Below are 20,043 nucleotides of genomic sequence, written 5' to 3'. Positions count from 1 at the left end.
TAGTGGGAAGCAGCAGTGTTTCAGCGGCGCTGCAAAGCGACCGTCGTGTAAGGTAACGTGCCGCGGTGGTGCCCCTTGGCAGGAAGGGCTGCCGCTGCTTCGCCTCCTCACCTGAGAGAGAGGAGGTGCTTCAGCAGCGGGGAAGCACTTCTTTCACTTAAAGACATCTTCAGGCTGCCTGGGTGAACCCAGAGGAAACTCAGCTACCTGTGAGTCAGAGCCTGGTGCATCCCCTGAGAGCCGAGGGGCTGGCACGGGTCTGGACGCTCCGGGCTGGGAGCAGCAGCACAGAGTGGGGTCTCGCTATGGGGTCTCACTGCGGGGCCTTGCTGCAGCTCCCAGTGGGGAGCTTCGGCCCATCCCGTGGGCCTCTGGGTCTGGGTCATCCCGGAATAAAACCCGTTGGAGGTCCTCAGAGCCTAAGGAATCGTATAGAAGTCTGTTGGGAGCATTTGGGAACAGAATTTTGCGTTTAAATGCCTTATTAAACACAGAAATTACTTGGTTCACTTAAAATCGTATTTAAAAGATATAACTGGGGGAAAGGCTTTACTGAGCTGGGAGGTGATATTGGCAGCGGATTTGTTTTGGGGGGGTGGGTGGGGAAGTAAAATTGCTCCGCGGTAGCAGGTAGGAGACAGTTAAGTTTTTTCACCCAGCTGCTGTTCACGGAAGGCTGTGAGTCCTGTATCTCAGGACAAGATTTTATTAGATAATGACCCGCGAGCACCAGCATTTATTTGCCAAGTTGCAGCTCATTAGTTTAGTAGTATTCCTGGAGTTAGAAACATTGCTGTTCTTACGTTACCGCGTTTTTTACAAAGCTCTTATTGCACGAATGTTTGGGGTTCTGTTCCTCAAAGCAGCTGAAATCTCTTTCCAATTACTTGGGTACTTTACTGAGGTTGCCGGTGTGCACGAGGTGGGTGTGGTACCCTGTCAGGCGGCTCAGGAAGATGGTACAGCTTAGGCTGAAATTGTTTCTGAAGCTTTGGCAGGTACAGCTGTCAGGAGAACAGCCCAGGTGTATTGATCTGCTTGCCAGACATAAGGAAGAGCAAATCAAAATTCTGATGCTGGTTATTTATAACTATTTACAAGTATTTTTACGTAAAAAATATATATATTTGGAACAGGAAAGGGGTTATATTCTTTAGCTTCTCTAAAAATTGTATTTTCCTTCATACGCTGCACCAACCAGGAGCCTCGCTCCATTTCCCAAGATCTCCAGCACATGGTTAAATGTTTTTATGTCAATTAATATTGCCAGGAAGTCAGTTTGAACAGCATTGGAAAATGGAAGTAGTTGGCAGAACTGGCTAATTTCACTGAATTTCCTTTTGCTAAAAATATCTCTAAAAGAAGCTCTCCTTTTGAAATACAATGAGTGCTTGTTGGGCTCTAGTGTAGAATTGATGGTGACTCTTGTCCTTTAATGAAAAGGGCTTGAAAAATATGAATAACCTTTTGAAAAATATTCGGCTTCCTCTGTGCTAGATGAAGTTATGCTCGTGTCCTTCAGAAGTTTGGGTATCTGCTGAACTTTATCTGCGAGTAACCCTGTTAGCTTGAGTGATCCGCAACAGCAGTGAAATTTCTGTAGAGACGCTTACGTGAGGCTGAGCATTTCAGTTGTGTAAGTGCTGGCTTGATTGAGCAGAGTTGCTGTGTCAAGTTTTGGGACAGTCGGACTGCAGAATTCCTCATGGGAAGCTTTTTATTTTCCTTCCTGGAAGCGCTAGTTCTGGTCATTGTACGGACTAGAGAGCTATTTGGTTTGGAAAGAGAGACTAAACCTTCTCAGACTATTTTGAATGTGTTTTGTGGTCTCGGGCAGTAATTAAAATCCTCAGTACAGGGGTAAGAGACAGGTGCAGTACATTTATTCGCTGGCCTTTTGTCATTGTGGACAAGGTGTACGTTTTGAAGGCCTGCTGCGCTCTGAGCTCTGCTCTCATTTCTGTGCGTTAGAGAGCTGCCTCTGCCTGCTGCTTGCTTGCAAGCTGCCTCCTGACACCCTTAACGTTGAGGAAGGGTTGAAATACCTGGTAGTGACACTTTGTATTGATCTGATTTTAATCCTCATTTTTCAATTTTGATCCTTTCGTATAGGCGAAATTTTATTTTTTCGTCCCTTACTGTCAAATGAAACGTTAAACTGGCACGCTGTAACGGGGGGCGCCTCCCACCCACTTTGTTTTTTCAGATTGCAAGTCATCGCTGGTGAAGCCAGAGAAATGCACGCAGCTTGCTTGGAGCACTTGCCCTCCTGAGCTCCTTTCACCAGCACTGGTCTCCCACTGGCTTTCCTTTCTGAGTCTCCTTCAAAACCTGCTTCTGCGGTGCCTTGAAGACATTAACCAAGTCTCTCTTGTCAAGGCTTAAATTTGACTGAATTGAAATCTCACGAGAGCAGCAGCCTTTTTTGTGGGGGGCAAGAGGGGCACTTTAGGGGCTGGCTCTGTAATAATATTCTCAATATTACCAGGATTTAGAACCTGGCTGTGTTAGTACTGGATTCTGCTTGCCACCTTTAGTAGTGTAAACCAGCTGGCAGACATTTGAGGCTCTTACCCTTTAGTCAGCTGTGTTTTTGCATGTGGAGTCATTGCATTTCCTACTGCTGGAGGTTTGCAAGCATGTAGATTACACAGTGCCGAGAACAAGTTTTAAAATAGAACGTGGTGAGGTTGGTAATCTTGAGATTAGGGCAGGTTAATGGATGCTGTAAAAGCTGGGCGTAAAATCTTAATCATACAATAAGGAACTAGCTTGTGCTGCTTTGGAAATCTCTGTTGGTGTAAATGTCAAAATTAAAAGCTGCTGCTCTCAAGCTGCCGTAGTCCTTTACAACAGAGCGCTCCGGCACGCGGTGACTGGAGGCAGTAGGGTTTTGGTACGTGTTTTGGAGCACAGGCTTTGTGATGCTGCAGCAGTAATGGATCAGGGCGGAAGGCTGGAAGCTGCCTCCTGGGGAGGGTTCTTGTGAGCCGTGGCAGTAAACAGCCTGATTTGCTGCAGAGGTGAAATGTCTTGCCCCCCTCACCCTGTCCCTAAATAGATTTTTTTTATTAGGTTTGTTTTTATGTGAAGGAGTACATTGAGCAAAGTGTGTTCCTGTGTTCTTTGAGCACATGTTTATACTTGAAGGTAAGCAAACACAGTGTAACCGTGCAATTAAAAATAGCTGCTTAGGCTTTGCTACAAGTTTCTTGTAGTTCTAGTTCTTGATGATGGTTCAAGCATGCAAAATATTACTTAACTGATTTTGATTATCAGCTTTATGAACTGGGGCAGAAGATGGAATGTCATGAAAGAGAGGGTTCCTGCGGTGGTTTTAAGGAGACTTCAACAGCTCTTGTGGCTGGGAAAAGCAAGGTGCTCTTCTGAAAAGCAAACAAAGCTCTCCTTGTCAATGGGTGCTGCCCAACAAGGGAAGGTTGGCTTTAGGTTAGGGCTAGGTGGACTGACATGGGAACATGAAATTGTTGTTGCAACTGATTCTCCATTTCTTTTCTTCCGTGAAGATAACTTGAAAAACCTCTTCAGAGTATTCAGAATCGTGCAGTTCTTGGTTGTGTCCTGTGTTTTGAATTGAAAAGTGAATCCGCACCGCTTCCTATGATGCGTGGTGATTTTGTGAAAATGTAAAAGGGGCTCTGTAGGTTTCAGACGTTTGTTCAGTTATTAGGCTGCATTACATTCACTGGGGGGAAAGTCAAGATATTTTTCAAAGATGTTATATCCTACGTTTATGAAAAACTCCTTCCTAATTTTGCTTGTCTGGAAGCATAATGTGCTATGTTCCTTCAGAGCTTTCAGTTGACTTTTCATTTGGTTTATTCTTTAATGAACTTCTTCAAATAGTTAAAAATCTTTCCGTTTGTGTCTTCGAGGGATATGGGCCTGGTGACAGCACGCTGTTTCGTGTTAGAAGCAGAGAGACCTGTGGTTCAGAACGGGTCAGGAGGGAGACCTCAAAGCGAAGTGTTCGTGTTACAGCGTTGTGTTAGATTTCACTGTAGATCGAATTGAGGCTCTCTCGTGTTGAAAGAATAAACCTGCATAAGTTTGTTTGAAGAGACAGGCACTTAAAGTTAAAGCGGACCTTTGTTGACTGATTGGGCACGGAGGGGAGAGAATATTCATGCTGGTGACCAGGGTGTTATGCTCAGCTCTAGCTGTGACATCAGGTGGCAGCTCGTGACTCAAATGGAGAACTGAAGGCAGTGTTACGCTTAAGAGTTGTACTTTTCTTTCCTCGTGTGTACTAGTTACCGTAGCTCTTCTACTGCAGTGGGTCTTCTGAGCAGTAAGTGTAGTATTTTGTGTTAACAAGGGGTTTTTTGTTGGTGTTTAAAGAGAAGGACAAATCATTAACCTGAGTGAGTGAGTGCTGGCTGGAAGTAGAAACATTCAAGGTTTAACTGGAAGGGAGGTTTTGTATTTACACTAACTTTGGCTTCTTTTCTCTCCTGTGTTACAGAAATACTAATACGGAGTGCTTGACCTTCTAATCCCTAACAGCTGAATCTCCTGAGACCAGGATTGGGAAAGAGTGCCTTCAGAACCAATATGTAGCAAATGGGTATCGCACCTCCGAAGCTCCTCCCTTGGTTCAACACGTGCATGTTTTAAGGATCCTTGTAGCCTCAGCAGTGAGTTGTTCTTGTTAACTTCAGAAACGGATTTCATGTGGTGCTTGCTAAACATTGAGTCACCATGAGTAGTAACCTGGGAAAAGAAAAGGACTGTAAAGAGAAGGATCCAAAAGTCCCGTCGTCAAAAGAAAGGGAGAAGGAGGCCAAAGCCTCTGGAGGATTTGGGAAAGACAGCAAAGAGAAGGAGCCTAAGACCAAAGGGAAAGATGCCAAAGACGGAAAGAAAGACTCCAGTAGCACGCAGCCTGGGGTAGCTTTTTCAGTGGACAATACGATAAAAAGACCTAATCCAGCCACAGGTACCCGCAAAAAATCCAGCAATGCTGAAGTGATCAAAGAGCTAAATAAATGCCGGGAAGAGAATTCAATGCGCTTGGACTTGTCCAAGAGGTCTATACACATGCTTCCATCCGCTATCAAAGAGTTAACGCAGTTAACAGAACTTTATTTATACAGTAACAAACTGCAGTCTCTACCAGCAGAGGTGGGCTGTCTTGTGAACCTGATGACACTGGCCCTGAGTGAAAACTCACTCACCAGTTTGCCCGACTCTCTGGATAACTTGAAGAAACTGCGCATGCTTGACCTGCGGCATAACAAACTGCGAGAGATCCCGTCGGTGGTGTACAGGCTAAGCTCTCTCGCCACTCTTTACCTACGCTTTAATCGTATAACTACTGTGGAAAAGGATATCAAAAACTTGTCAAAACTCACCATGCTTAGCATACGAGAGAACAAAATCAAGCAACTACCTGCTGAAATTGGTAAGCGATTGCACAGATTAGGGGCTTCATTCAATGCTTGAGTTAATTTTGCAATTCAGTTACGTATACGTAAACTGCCGCTTGTTCAGGTGCTCTGCTACTTCTAAAATGTGCATACAGTTATGGTCTTGATCATACTGTTGCAATCTTAGCTTGTACAGAGAGTAACCAGTACCCTAGATGTATATTTTTAAACAAAACAACACCCTTTTTTCTTCTTAATCCATCATCTTAAACCCAGCTATATCTTGTTTTCATCTTTGCCTTGTGCTTTCACATACTGTGTCTTTGGAGCCCAGATGGTTTAAAAGAAAAAGAAAAGATACAGGGGCACATCTTATTTTCGGATTTCTTTATAAATCATTTACGAACTGTTGCATTTTATAAACACATTATGGGCATGTTACAGAGAGGTATGACCACAGCAGTAGAAGGTAGAAAAGGTAGCTACGTGCTATTACCATGGGCAAGCTGCTGGATGCTCTAACAGCTGATAATGCAGGTTAATGATTCGTGAAAGCCTCTACCTTTTCTCAGTCATGAATATATTAATACATGGAATCGCAATATAAAGTGACCAAATGTTGTATGCACGGTTGATGATTCTTATGACTTCTTAATGAGTAATATTTGTTTTTCCAAGTGTTGTTACAAAAGTTTGAAAGATGGTTACGTGAAACGATATAAAAGCGGCTTATTGATTTAAATAGTTTATTACAAAAAGTGTGGTGGAATGGCTGTATATCAGTAACTCCTAAGTTGTTCCCAGTAGGTTCTGATTCATGGAAAACGTCTCTTCATCAGACTGATCTCAAGCAGTGTTTCAGTAACTTATGTGCTTCCTAAAAGGGAAGGTGTACCATAAGCTTTTTCTCTAGGTAGCTTCAGTTTTTAAAACACAAGCATAGCTTAGTGCTGTTAGGTGGAGGGGGAACAGAAACTTCTTCATGAATTGGAGAGAGTTGAAGCAGTTTCTTAAAGTGTGGGGAAAATCTTCTAGCAGTTCCTTACTCCTTGTAACACTGAGTAAGAATTCCTAAGCCCTGTGTTTATAAATGATGTGGCACTTTTTCCTGTCAATACACTTGTGCATTGGCTCAGTTAAGCACTACTGAAGTTGTCTCAATATTCACTAATTTTGCAAAGTTTGGGAAATGCTCGTTTGGATCCCAAACTGATCTCTTTCAAGCCAGCAGTGTTTGCCTCCTTCATCACTTTGATATTTGAGATATATAAAGTAACGTGTGCTGGATAGCAAGAACTCCTGGGCACTTCCTAAATGCTGACATGCAGATGGCTTCTGCTTCATCAGGGAGTGAAGAAATGTGGTGAAGCTGTCTGCTGGTGGTGTCAGTCTTTGGCTCCCCGCAGGTGCTGTTGGAGTGGATTCTGTTGGAGCCACAGAAACTCATTTTTGCTAGGCAGAAATGGAACAGTGAATACGGTATGTTTGCTGATAAAGTGATTTTTCAGTTGGCAACTAGCATCATAGCAGTCCTGGGAATTTCCCCTGGGAGAGCTAAGGAATGATAATTTTGACCGATTATTTGACACTTCAGTTTCAACCTAACGGCCCGGGTCTTTCATGAATCAAAGACCCATACTGAAACGTGCTGCGTGTTGCTACAGACGTCGAAGAAGTTGTGACCGATTCAGTTGGCTGGGTTATGTTATGCATTTGTCAGTATTTTACCTGTGTCTGTTTTGTGGCTGTTGTTAAATACAACCTAGCAAAGAGTCAGCCTCTGAAGTTCATCTGGGGATAGTTCTGCATATATTTAAATTAATAGTAGTCTGTGAAGAAAAAGCTTTCTTGCGATGTTGCATTCCAGTGTTTGGTGTTGCCCTTTCCAAACGTTTAGTAGGTGTGTTTGATACTGCAGATATTGTTGCTGGTGGAGCTGCTTTGTTTCTCTGCTGTTTTGTTTGCGGAACCTCATGGTTAGGTTTCCACTAAAATACGTGGTTTCTCTACATACAAGTGTTCAAAGCAGTCTTGAAAGAGACCATGTGTAATAGTTGCATGGAGAAAATCAGTTACTCCTTTCATTTGCATTTCATTTTGCTTTTTTTTTTTTCATTGTCTTGATAGCGTACTGGCAGAGTTCTTGGTTCTTTATCAAACTCCAGCTTGAGAACACGAACTACTTTACTTCTCTCTGTGTATCCAGAAGTTAGTCGTGCCCATGTTTGTGTTGCGGTAATGGTTCTGTTCCTTTCGTGGCTCAGCACCTCACCGTGGAAGGCATTTTAGAAGCACAAGTGCAAGAAGACTCACTCCAAGGAAGAATTTGGAAGGGCTATCACCGCGTTTAACAGCAGACTTCATGCAAAGCACATTTCTCTGACTAGGTTGCCTGTACTTGAATCATTGGAAAAATGAGTTTAAAGGATTTTGAAGTTTAAGAAACACAAACTTCAACTGTCAAAACATACAAAACAGCTATTTGAAAATCTTTTTTTTCCTAAGTAGTGAAAACAGACAAGGCGGTTTCACTTCTGTAATTGATTTCTGTGTGCTGACTTTCACATCTCTTTGTTTTGGTACGAAGATGAAATGTTTGAGTTGGACACAGCTGAGAAATGAAACTGCTAAGAAATGTATCTCTTACTTTCCAATGGAATTTCTCTGGTTCTTTAAACACTTGTTAGTTCTCTACATTTTGCATGCACGCTTCAAAAAATACTAGTCTTTTTTAAGCCCCAGTGATCTTAATTTGTACATTTGTAATACGGTTCCCAAATATTACATACAAAGCTGAACTTAATAGTAAACATTCTTGTAGTATCGACTTGTAAATAACACAGAAATTTTTGTGCTGCAAAGCAGGAAGAAAAACGAGGCCATTATCTTTTATAAAGCAATATCACGCGGAACATTTCAAATTCTTTTTAAAAATACCCCGTTGTTCTGAGGCCCAAGGCTCACATATCTGATGGTGAGCTGGTGTGCTCGTTTGTAGATCTAAAAACTCACAGATTATGTAACCTGCTGACTTGTCCGGCAAGGAAGAGTCTGGCAGCGCTTGGCTACAGCCTGTTCGTGTAGCTACCCTGGTATGCAAGTATGCGAAGAATCCTTGGTTTACGTTTGGTGGTAGACATGCTTACTAAAAACATTGCCCTGGACAAAAAAAATGCAAACCCCAGGCTTGAGGCGTGGGATGTTGCTGCTGTCCCGTAGCGAGAAGTCCCTTCACAGAGCTGGGGCTGACTGAAGTCTTACGCCGGTGCTGAAGAGTTCTGGTGGCTTTTGTTATCACTGACCACGCGATATCAGTCCTGCGTAGCTATAAAAGGCTTCCCAATTTTAGGGGCTTGCTGGTTTTAAATAAAGGGTTGCCTGATTTTGCAAGCAGTCATCCCATTTAATTACTTTTCTAGGAATCTTTAGTCTCCAGCCTTATTAAATACAATTTGTTCTCCTTCTGCTCTCAATCGAAGAAATTGAAAGTAGGCTCTGGAGCCTTAACGCTCTGATGTTTGAGACCTTTCTGCCAACAGCCGGTAAGTCTGTGAGCTGCTGGTTTCTGGGCTTGCGGTGTAGCGCTGGTTTTAGATGCAGCGCTTTTCCTCTGTTGCTAATATTTGCTCCCCCATTGCATTTGCAGACAGCAGTCGTATCTTCTCCCAGCAATTACTCAGGTTTCAGTTTTAAGTCTTGCGTAACATCTCCATCCCTTCTGTCACCCCGCTATCCATTTTCTATATTTTCTCTTGTTTTGGATGGAGTGCATGCTTGATTAGTTTGGATGTGTGGTTCCAGGTCAGCGTTTCCCTGTTTGTGCTGAAGGTAACTCATTGCATCTGGATCATACTGCAGCTTTTAGATTGTCACCATACAGGTGCTTGTGTGGTCACCTCAGATACCTGCACTCTGCCTTCGCTGTTCACCTCTGCCAGAAGACAGCCCTGAGATCCTAGGGTAAAAGTAGCATTTTAGTATAGCCTTAGTTTTTGACACTATTACATTTCATACAGTTTCTGTAGTTCTTAGTTACCTGTTTCTTCCAGTGCCTTCAGGTTCTGAGAAGACCCTTCCTTTCTGACTAGTCTTTACTGAAGACACAAGAAGACTGGTCATGAGCTGATATTTAACCTTCAGTCATTTTACATCCATAGCAAGTTGCTATCTTGACTTCTACCAGTTGCCACCTGAGTTTCCTGGTTATTTTCTACGTGCTACTACATCAGACATCTTGGCAGAGTCTTGGTGGACTAGACAGAATAAGTAGATCTGCCATACTTTTGTAGAAAGCTCTTTCTACTTTCATGCCTTTTGTTAATGTCTCCTGCTAAACCTGGTGCTCTGTGTAGTGTTTAGATGCCCTTTCAGAATCTCTCTTTGGTTTTTCTCCTTTCTTAAATTTTGAATTGGTTTTCAGTCCTGTGGCAGCATTCCTTGTTTGATAGATGACTTGTCAAAGCTATACTACTGGTTATGTGATTTCAAAATAAGTGTCTAGAACTGCCTACCTAGAACATCCGCTGTTTGCTGTGCAAGTGCTAATATTAGAAATAGATGCCTTTTGGGGGACCTGAAACATTTCTGAAGAGACTGAGTGAAGGTAAAGTGTCTTACAGAATGTCGTTGGCAAAACCTGTAGCTCATCAGATTTTAAGAGGAATCTGCTCTAAAACAACCGAGCTGTTACTGTATGTATTGCCTTGAAGAGACTGGAAGAGATGAACCTTCCAGCGCTCAGCTGTCAGGAAGCACTCTGATACTTGTTTGGTTCTGTTTTGGGCTTTAAAGCATCTTCAGTAGTTAAACAACACAAACTTGGATGAGGTGACTACAGTGGGGGAAAAGTTGCTTTGCATTTAAAGTTTTTATAAGAAAGAGGAAGTGTTATCTATAGCTAGTAAACAGATGTGTGTGTTTCTGGTCTCTCTTTTCCCCCAGAATGCAGTACATCTTGGTCCCATGCCTCCACTTGCTTTATTATGGGTAGGTAGGATGATGACAGTAACTTTTGAGTCTTCCGATATTTGGATTTCCTAACTTTAAATAGCAGCTTACTGAGCTCACTGAGTAAAGAATGGAGAAGATATTCTCTGTACTTTGGAAAAAGATTTTTAGTAACTCAGCAAATTTAGGCGCTAGGTAGGTAGCAAGTCATTGCTGCCAGTCTTTTACTGGACTTCTCCTGACCACTTTTCCAGCAACATATGTATTGTTTCTACATTTTTAATGCAACTGAAATGATTTTGATAGGCTGCATAGTAAGCTGAAATCCTGATGTGTTGTTTTATTTTCAAATATAAATAGATCTGTTTGAATAAGATCTAAAAATCCATAAAAATACATTTAACTGAAAATATATATATATATATATATTTTAATCCATTCTTTCTTGAATGTTTAGCTAAAAGATCTGTTCAAGAGTGGCTGAATTAGGGAGAGTTTTCATAAAATGGCTGTGCTGATGTGCAACAACTTCATGATGCTGAAAAGGGCAGTATCCCCTCCTGTCCTCCCGGCTGCTCAGTCCGTCTGCCTCGTGCATCTGAATTGTTCCTCGGTGAGCTGATTTTTCTCACTAAACTGACAGGATATGATTTTGCTACTTTTGTTTTCTATTACATTAATTGAGTTCAACGAAATTTCAGATAAAACAGGATCCGGTGTAAGAGGAGCAGTGGGACAGCACGGGCTGCAGCAGGGAGAGCAGGACTGCTGCTTCTCGCAGCGCTGAGCTGTTAAATCAGCTTGGCTCGCTGCAGCTCACTTGCAAAATCTCACAGGTAGCATTGCTTATGTTGTATAAAAGCACGTGAAATGCATTGCAAATTGAGGAAAGATAAGCTACTCTCTACAGAGCCATTGAAAATGCATCATTTTATAATTTCAGAATCTTTCTTCCTTTTTCCTCCCCACCTTCCATCGCATGTTCCACAAAATCCTGTGTGACATGGGTGTTCTGGTAGCACCAGCTTAGCCCCACCTTCCTAAAGCATCATTTAATTTATTTATTTATCGGAATACTTGTGAGAATTTATGTACGCAAATTTCATGATGGCAAAGCTGCTCTTCGTTGCTCTGTGTACCTATTTTTTCTTGTAAGAGTGCATCTTGCCCAATATCCTGCTCCTGACTGTGGCCCTAAACAAATATGCTTGTCCTGCTTTTATGCAGATGTATACAAGGCTTAACCTGACTCCTTTCCCAGATCCCAGCTATTTTCATATCGGGGATTTCCTGAGTCTGGCGCAGATTTTCTATTTAAGAATTCTCAATCGACTCCTCTTCCAAGGGCTTCACCATTTTTTTTTCCCTTAAAGTTTTATAAACTCTCTCATCCTTGGCAAGGTCCACAGGTTTGCTTTGAACACAGCTTTTGATCGCTTCATTTAACGAGCTACGGTTCTCATGTTCCGAGATGGTCAGCAGTCATCCTGATCTCTCTGCCATTCACAATTTGGATATCGTTCCCCAAGTTTTGCTTCTGAACACTGATGGGTTGTTTGAAACCCATCACTTCATACACAAAGCTAGATACATTTCTTTTCTTGGTCCCCCATATGCATTGCTTTAAGGTATATAGGGGAATTTAATCTGTCATTTTGTTGCTCAGTCACTTAGACTTGAGTTCTTCTGCAGTGTTTCGCTCTACCCTTGTCCTTAAGGTCATGAATAATTTAGCCTCAATCAGGAGGCTGCTGCTGCTGCTGCTCAGCCCTGGATGGAAAGCTCACTGTTGTGCACTCGCTGCACACGCGTACATTGAAAGCGTGAAAGCAGAACCTACCTGCTCGCTTGGCTGTTGAGTCTCTGGTGGCATCCATGGAAAAAAATGTTAATGGGAAGGGTTCCGTGTGGAAGCTTTGCCAAAACAATCTCCAGGGATAATGTGGAAATGAATGCACAAGGTGGACTCTGGCTTCATCACCATATCTGGTAAATTCTCCATTCCTCCAAGATCAAAAAGTTGAAGATTAGAATGGAAGAATGCGAACGCGATGGTGAGTCAGACAGAGAGCACGAGAAGGAGGAAAACCAGAGGAACTCTTCTGGGTTGAGGCCAAGCAAATGCTTCGATTTGCAGTCTGCTACTTAAGCTAGCTTTTTGCATTTCTTGTATCTAGAGTTTTATTGCATTCTTTCACATTGTGTTGAAGGAATTGTTTTGCACATTCAAGTTGATATTTTCTTTACCAAGGCAGTGTTGCGTGTTATACAATTTTTGACTTTTTTCTCTTTAGCGCACAGATCAAATAAAAATAATATAGTCAACACAGTTGAAATTGCATCTGCTTAGTTTCTGTAAGTTTCTGAAGACTCCAAATATTGTGTTTTCTGTCTGTGAATGCAACTCTTATTCTGTGGAGAATCTGGTCAGGGCTGTTCTGCAAGGGAAATATTTTTAGATTGTAATTCAGGGAATCTGCCTACACCAGACTTGGAATGTCTCTAAGACTCTCGTCTGTTCTTCCCTTCCCCCATCTACCCAATATTTAGATCATTTGTGGTTTCTTCACTACTTTGAAACTTTTTCATAACACTTGCACCTGTTTGGTTTTCGGCAGCATAGACAGCAAAGCAGATGCGTGCAGCTGCGTTACTTCGTGGCTGCTCCGTGCTGAATATGGTGCCTCCTTACTCAGTGACTGCTTGGTTGCAAAGCTTCTCAGCGGTGCTCTGAATTTCATTTCCCCTTTCTTAGCAGACCTGACAATACAGAGAAATACTATTTGTATGTAAGAACCTCTTTTTCAGTTTCAGCAGTTTGAAAGTTGTGTTCCTGGGCTCGGCTGTCACGCTAATATCTGCGAATCCAGTGGGTGAGAATATCTTTGTAAGTTTGTGGTCTAACGTGGTTAAAGCCTGACCTTGGGAACCAAAGTGTAATAAATACGGGTGTCCATACACGTGTGCTGTTCCCTAGAAGTCACAACACGACTCCGTAGTTGATGCAGTTCTGGTCACTTTCCTGAGCTTCAGGCAGGGTGAAGAACTTGATTTTGGCCAGCTTCAGCTTTGGTGCCTGGCTTCTGATTCCTGTGGGAGCTCATGTGGGGACTCAGTTTTGTCTCGTCAGCTATTTGGCAAATTTGTCCTGGTTGAGATGTTTTCAGACTGGCTTTACGATAACGATTGAGTAGTTCTGCCTCCTTGGTCTGCTTGCGGAGCTTACTGGGATGATGTCCTGATGGTATTCCAGTGAATGCTGACAGCTTGTTAGAAGTCCAGCATTTTTTTAATATCAATGCTGCAGTTATTTTAACTGCTGGAGTACTTCATAAGCGCTGAGTAGAGCCTGCCCTCGCTAACGCAGCGGTGTGTGGTTAGCCTTTATTATTTGTGCACGCTGCTGTTCCTCCCTCAAAAGGCATGGGGGCCAAGATGTGACCCCAGGCTCAGCCTCTCCAGAACCCCAGTCCTCCGAGGCTGCTCCGAGGCTGCTCGGCTTCATGGGGCTGCAAGGCTGCGCTTGCCTTCCCCCAGCTCCACGAGCTTCCCGCTGCTGAGTTACGTGCCCGTCTCCGTCCCTGTCTGCAGCCCTCACTGAGGCTGTTTCTTCTGCCTGTGTCATATGTTTAAAAGGTTGTCTGAACACGTTTTTATTTGTATTCCTTCATTGTTTATAACTGAAAGTAACAAAAAGTGGTTTTGCTGTTGTCTTGTTGAAGCTTGTTTTAGGCTTGATTTTTAGTCTTTTCAGTGCGCTTAGCCTTCTGCGTGATTGAGCGGTTCCCATAACTAGCTTCTGTTTTACACCCTGCAAATTTTACATATTGCACTGTGCTTATTTATTTATATGAATATTGTAATTGTGATACATAAGTAATTTGGAACCATATTAAGATTTCTTTCTTTTTACTCTGTAACTCTTCTGTATAGGCTATATTTTGTCAGTAATAATTCAAAATAGCTCATTTCTAACTGTTGGTGATACACAGCAAAAAAATCATCCTGTCTGTTACAATGATGTACTCAACCCTTGTGTCCAGGGATAAGGTTCTGAAATTGCAGTTTTTTTTTTTTTTACTGAAATCAGAGCTCTTACCTCAAATACCTTTATAGACAGGCTAAAAAAAAAAAACAAAAAGGGTTGCTTCCCCTCCCATCAGGGAACCTAGTGAGAGGTGAATGTTATGATTGTGGGAAATACTTGAAGTTTGTTCACAGCGTTGCTGATTTCAGATAATTGTTCTTTACAAATTAGATTGCAACCAGAGTGCTGACGCACCGGAGTCAAGTTCCACTTCTGTTTGCATTCTCCTCTTCCTCGCGCTTTCTGTAGGAGTCTTTATCCTCCTGCTGTGTCATCTGGCCCAGGATCTGTCATGTTGTGAAGGATTTCACAATTTTCAATCTGCTTAAGCATGGGCAGGCATAGAGTTAATCCAGAGGAAAACAGGTTGTATTGCAAATTCTCCTTGCCATCCAAGAGAGTTGCCCACCGAGAGAATTTGTGGTGGGAGACACCACAGCCCTTTTGATGCTGACCTATGCTATCTCCCTATATTACTGTTAATTTGTGAAGCCTTTAATATTGTTTTAATGTAGCTGTGTGCTGTTTTTAAATGGCCAAGAGGAATTTTCAGTTACGTAAGTCAGAGCACGTAGCCTGGCCCTCTTGTCATGACAGGCTTCCCAGGTTGGCCGTGTAATGGGACTGTAACTCTGCCGCAGCGTGTGGAAGACACCAGTCTCCTCGTAACCCTGTGTTTTTCCAGCACGCACATTTAGCTCTGTCATTCCATACCATTTAGTCTCTGTGTACCTCTCAACAGCAGTCAAGTAATCGTTCCTCTCACATTTTTTTCTTTTTTTTTTTTTTGAGCAGTGTACTTTGCTGTATTTTTAGCGATGTTTTTAACTAGAAAGTAGTTGGGTATCTTCAAGAACTATTTTCTCTGAAAAGTACATGTGAATTGTCCGACATTTTTGTCTTGTAGGCACTTTTAAAATGTAAGATTTAAAAAAAAATACATAATTAAGCCTTCTGTTTATGGAGAAGCTGTTTTATGTATTTCATATGGACATTACTTCTACTTTAAAATTTCCTATTACCAAGCCTGCTAGTACATGCAATTTCTGTCCGCTTTCTTGGCAGATTTTGGGTTTCAATAGCCTTTTATGTGTAGATTGCAGAGCAATAGTGTTTAAAAAGATATATAAATCCAACTCCAACCCCCCAGATCTTCCTGGTTTGTTTTCTGATTGTCCTGAGGTTGCTCATCTCTGCAGTGCAGTTGGGAGCAGTTTGTAAAGAATTTCTTGCTCACTACCTCGAGATGAAAATTTTGGCCATTACCTGTGGTGAAAAAACGGCTTCCTTCACTTTACCTGTGATTAGCTTTTCCCTAAAGTACTGCCAGCCCTCCTCCAGTGGTCTCTGGTGTCTGACCTTCGCTGGTGAACTGATTCTGTGGACCAGGTAAGACTTATCTCCAGCTGTGGGCAGCACGTTTCTAGCTGGGGTGGTCTTCAATATGAACACCACCATGAGTTCCTCACTCATTAGCCATTTTTCTTTTTGTACCTGTGCAAACCTTTCCTTCAGGAAAACTTTTTGATTTTTGACAGCCCCTGCCCTCACACGCGGAGGCCGGGCCGTGCTGGCGGCGCTGAGGCTGGAGCTCGCCCCTCAGCACATGCAGGCCGCGGGCCCCGTGCCCGGGAGGCGTTAGAAGCAGAGGCTGATGAGAGGCAGGCCGCGTTGGCCTCATCAGGCACAGGGCCTGGCCAGCATTGGTTTATTAAGGATCGGACCCCTTGGTTTCCCAATTCCACTCTTCCCATGGTTATTCTTCTCAAAGCGCACTGACTCCTCTGCTTTCCCTCCCTGAAGATCCCGCGGTAAGGCTTGCAGGCCCCAGGTGCTCTTCCTCGCATCCCATGGGAAGCGTCACAGCCCCACTGGGCTTCCTCTTTGTGCCTGGAGGTGAGCCCCCACAACGTTATCCAAATGTTTTTCCCTTTGTTATGAGAAGCGTATCTGATGGAAGAATTTTTTTCTTTGCCCTGGAGAACAGCAGGATAAGTATACCTTGCGTGTTTTCTGTTGACTTGCAGGGTCTCGGTGTTGTGCCTCAACAATCCACATTAAAGTATTGAAAGAATTTCACTTCCCCTCCCCTCTCCTTTTGCCTTTAGGCTAGGAAGGACATTTTGGTGAGCTGCTGTCAGACCACAAGTATTATTACATCCAAGAGCAAGATTCCTTACAGAGCAATGTGAACTAAAAGCTGAATGGGAGATACTGAATAGTATCACTTGAAATTGTTTCCCTTAAGTCACTGTACTTCATGATAGGGCTTTAACTTTTGCTTGACTGGCTACATAAACCTGAGCTTCTTTCTTTTTTTTTTTTCTTTTTCCCAGAATTAGCTCTGAGATGTTTGTGGCAACACGTATCTTGTTGTTGTCAAAGTTTTCAGCAGGTGCAAAAGGGAAATGCAGCAAATGGTACTGCAGAAATCCAACTCTTTCCTCAACTTTAGCAGATGTAGAGTGGGAAGAGTCAAGTAAATGAGAAATCAATGTGATGAAATGAAATTTGTGCCACATTGAGTTTGACGTCATTGGTTTAGGTATGCAGGGAAAAAGAAATGAAAACAAGATTGTCAGGACTGAACTTCAGCAGTCGTGAGGTGAAAAATGCTGACCGAAAGTGCTATCAAAATTCTAGGGTTTTATTATTAAAGATAATATGGGGTTCTTTTTTCTTTCGTTTGTTTAAAGGGAGAATGAAGTCTTCCTCTAGCTTTTTCTCCTCTTTCTACTGCCTTCTACACTTTGCCCACTTGTTTTCATGAATATCAAGCAGATGCTTCTACCACAGAACATTAACTCTTGCTCAGCCTTCTTCTTAAGTTTGCTTTCTTCTGCCTATTAATGGCATTGAATCATGTGGTTTATGCAGCATGATTGGATATTGACTCTGTGGTTGCCTGAAATACACTTGAATGCTGACTTGAGAGGTGAGCACACACAGTCATGGAGGTGGTGCTTAAGCATTACATTTTCATGTGCCTATTTTCAAGGAAAAACATCCCAATGTGTGTCAATAAATGCTGAAAACAGGGTCACTTTTACATAGACTTTTTTTGGCTGGATTTTCACAACTGTTTTCTGATCCTTAATAAGAGTTTGTGCCACCTGCAGCTCAGATAGAGTCTTGAGTTCATAAATATATTACAATTTAATAAATTATTTGTGATCCGCTGATGATGTAATATATAGACGGTCTACGCATCAGAACTTGCCCAAGCCAAGCCTGTGGGAAAATCCCTAAAGGATCATGTCAAAGATACAATACTGAAGCTTAAAAATAGACAGTCATCCCTCAAAAGGAATTTGCTTCTTTTCCAAATTTGTTACTCACTGAGTGATGCTCTGATACACAAATACAGTGACCTTTACTGGATAGAGTTGAAGCTGTTCAAATCATTTACATTAATTTCACCTCCATTAGATCCAAAAAATATGAGCACGTGTACCTGGTACCTGCGTTCATGCATGCATGCACGTTTTCTCAAGCAAACCCAGTGACCTATTGCTCAGAATGCAGCGTTTGTTGTTAAAATAGGTGGAACTACTGCACAGAGAGAACTGTGCCTAGTTGTGCTCTTCAGTTGGTACATAAGAGTCAGGAATGAAACAGAGCAGCAGTAAAGCTGCTCTTAACTCTAAGCAAGTACAATCCTTTTATCCTTTTTAAGGCTTAACAGATGAGTCTTTTATTTCAAACTTTTATTGGCAATACCTGTGCTTACATATATATTATATCATAATCTGTATAAATAGTTTTTACAGTCTTCTTATGATATGTTGCCTATTCTTGATGACTAAAAATGAATAAAAATAACATTCCGCTGGACTTTGGATGAGTTTTGTAGGGTGTCAGCCAAATAATTTTGATGTCTCTTAAGCATTCATTTTGTGCCTGAACATAATTTATGCTATAAAAGCAGATCTTGGTTTCTCATAATTCAATACAATCCACTTACTCCATGAGGTTTTAAACTTCTGGTCAGCATGAAACAAGTGTGAGGAATGGATTTTGTACTCCTCAAATTCCACAGCTTGAAGTGCTAGAAGAAAATCAATAAATAAGATTTCTTTAGAGAATCTATAAAAAGCTTTATCCAAGTTTTAAAAAAATTGTCAATCAGATTTTAAATCTTACTGATTAAAATTATGATGCTCTAAGGCCTTAGTTTGTATTTATAATATTAGAGTAGCAATATATATATTTCAGATCATCATGAAAAATCTCTCCAGACCTGTACATTAAAGAACTTGATGTTTTAATTTTCTTGTGTACTTCTAGGTGAGCTGTGTAACCTCATAACGCTGGATGTAGCGCACAATCAGCTTGAACACCTTCCAGAAGAGATTGGAAGTTGCACGCAGATCACCAACCTTGACTTGCAGCACAATGAGCTCTTGGACCTGCCAGAAACCATAGGTATGTAAGGAGGCTGGGGAAGGGAAAACAAATCACTATTTCAAAATGTTCATTAAGAGGAGCAAATTTACGAATAAGTGCTTGGTTGGCAGCTGTGGAATGACTGGTGTTCTGCTCAAGGCAACTTCATCATTGAGATTAGAAGCAAACTGTGCATCTTACTTTAAATGTAGTTTCTAGTTTTTGGAATTATGTTATTAAATTTAGCTGTGTCACAGAGTCTGTGCAGCATTGTATGAGAAGGAGAGTTTTATATAGAAAAAAATCCTTCACTTCTAACTCCGATTTAAGGTGTTCTGTGAGCATGACTAAGTATTTGCAGCTTGTTTGTCCATTCTGTAATGAAATTAAGCATGTAAAGGAATAAAAGGCTAAAAGAGTATTAGCTGAAGATAAATACTTGGACAGATAGTTTTAACTAACACCCTTGGCTAAAAGAAAATAAAACCAAAAAGGTAAATGTTTTCAATGAATTCTGTTTACTTTATGCTTTTGGGTAGAATATTAAAATAGATTTTTAAAAAAAAAACTTTTCAAGTCAACAAAGTAATTATTCTGTAATGCAATGAAATACAGAGGGTTTGTGAACTGAGGCTGGGAGGCTTTTTGGTCAGTTTCAGAATCTCGTGTAGGAGATTCTCTTATTTAATTTAATCTGTTTTAAACAGATGGCAGAAAAAGATGCATGCTGTGATTTTAAAAAGACAAGAAAAAAAAGACAAAAAAACAAGGCCATCATGATTTTAAGCCCTTCTTTGTCACCACAACATACTCAAAAGAATATACGTTATCACTTAGGCAGTGTTTAATGTTCTTTAATGCGTAGTGAAGTGAATGAACAGAAGAGTGAAGAACCACTTAAAAACACTCCAGCTTTTCTTTTAGCAGTAAATTGTTGTGTGTAGTTGCTGTGGCTTTTTGATTAGAAAGTTTGACTTGAGCGGAGTTTACATTGATGAACTATCCACTCTAGCTAAATTTCCTTCCTGGTTTGATGGTATTTTTAAACTCTGGAGATCTCTTTCCATCTGGAATTTGCATCTAACTTACACAGTTTGTAAGCACAGCCTTTATTTCTACAGCTGTTTTGTAAATCTTACTGAAAACTGTTTTAAATAAAAATTTACATGTACTGTAAATTTCATATTTAGGAAGAGAGTTCTCTGGATAAGCTGTTAATTAGGGAAAAAAGTC

At 41.5% G+C, this 20,043-nt stretch overlaps 1 protein-coding gene across 1 annotated transcript in view; it reads left to right on the top strand.

Annotated features, from left to right (window-relative positions):
• Positions 1 to 20,043, top strand: part of SHOC2 (SHOC2 leucine rich repeat scaffold protein) — a 65,641-nt gene that overhangs the window by 21,913 nt on the left and 23,685 nt on the right. The window contains exons 2-3 of the mRNA XM_035547814.2: positions 4,487 to 5,425; positions 18,712 to 18,849. Coding sequence (XP_035403707.1) covers positions 4,723 to 5,425; positions 18,712 to 18,849 — 841 coding nt within the window. The 5' untranslated portion in view covers positions 4,487 to 4,722. The remainder of the gene's footprint in view (positions 1 to 4,486; positions 5,426 to 18,711; positions 18,850 to 20,043) is intronic.

Source organism: Cygnus atratus, chromosome 7, assembly GCF_013377495.2.
Source record: "Cygnus atratus isolate AKBS03 ecotype Queensland, Australia chromosome 7, CAtr_DNAZoo_HiC_assembly, whole genome shotgun sequence".
Taxonomy (NCBI): domain Eukaryota; kingdom Metazoa; phylum Chordata; class Aves; order Anseriformes; family Anatidae; genus Cygnus; species Cygnus atratus.
The sequence above is the reverse complement of the archived record's forward strand: the minus strand, read 5'-3'. Positions and strand labels throughout refer to the sequence as shown.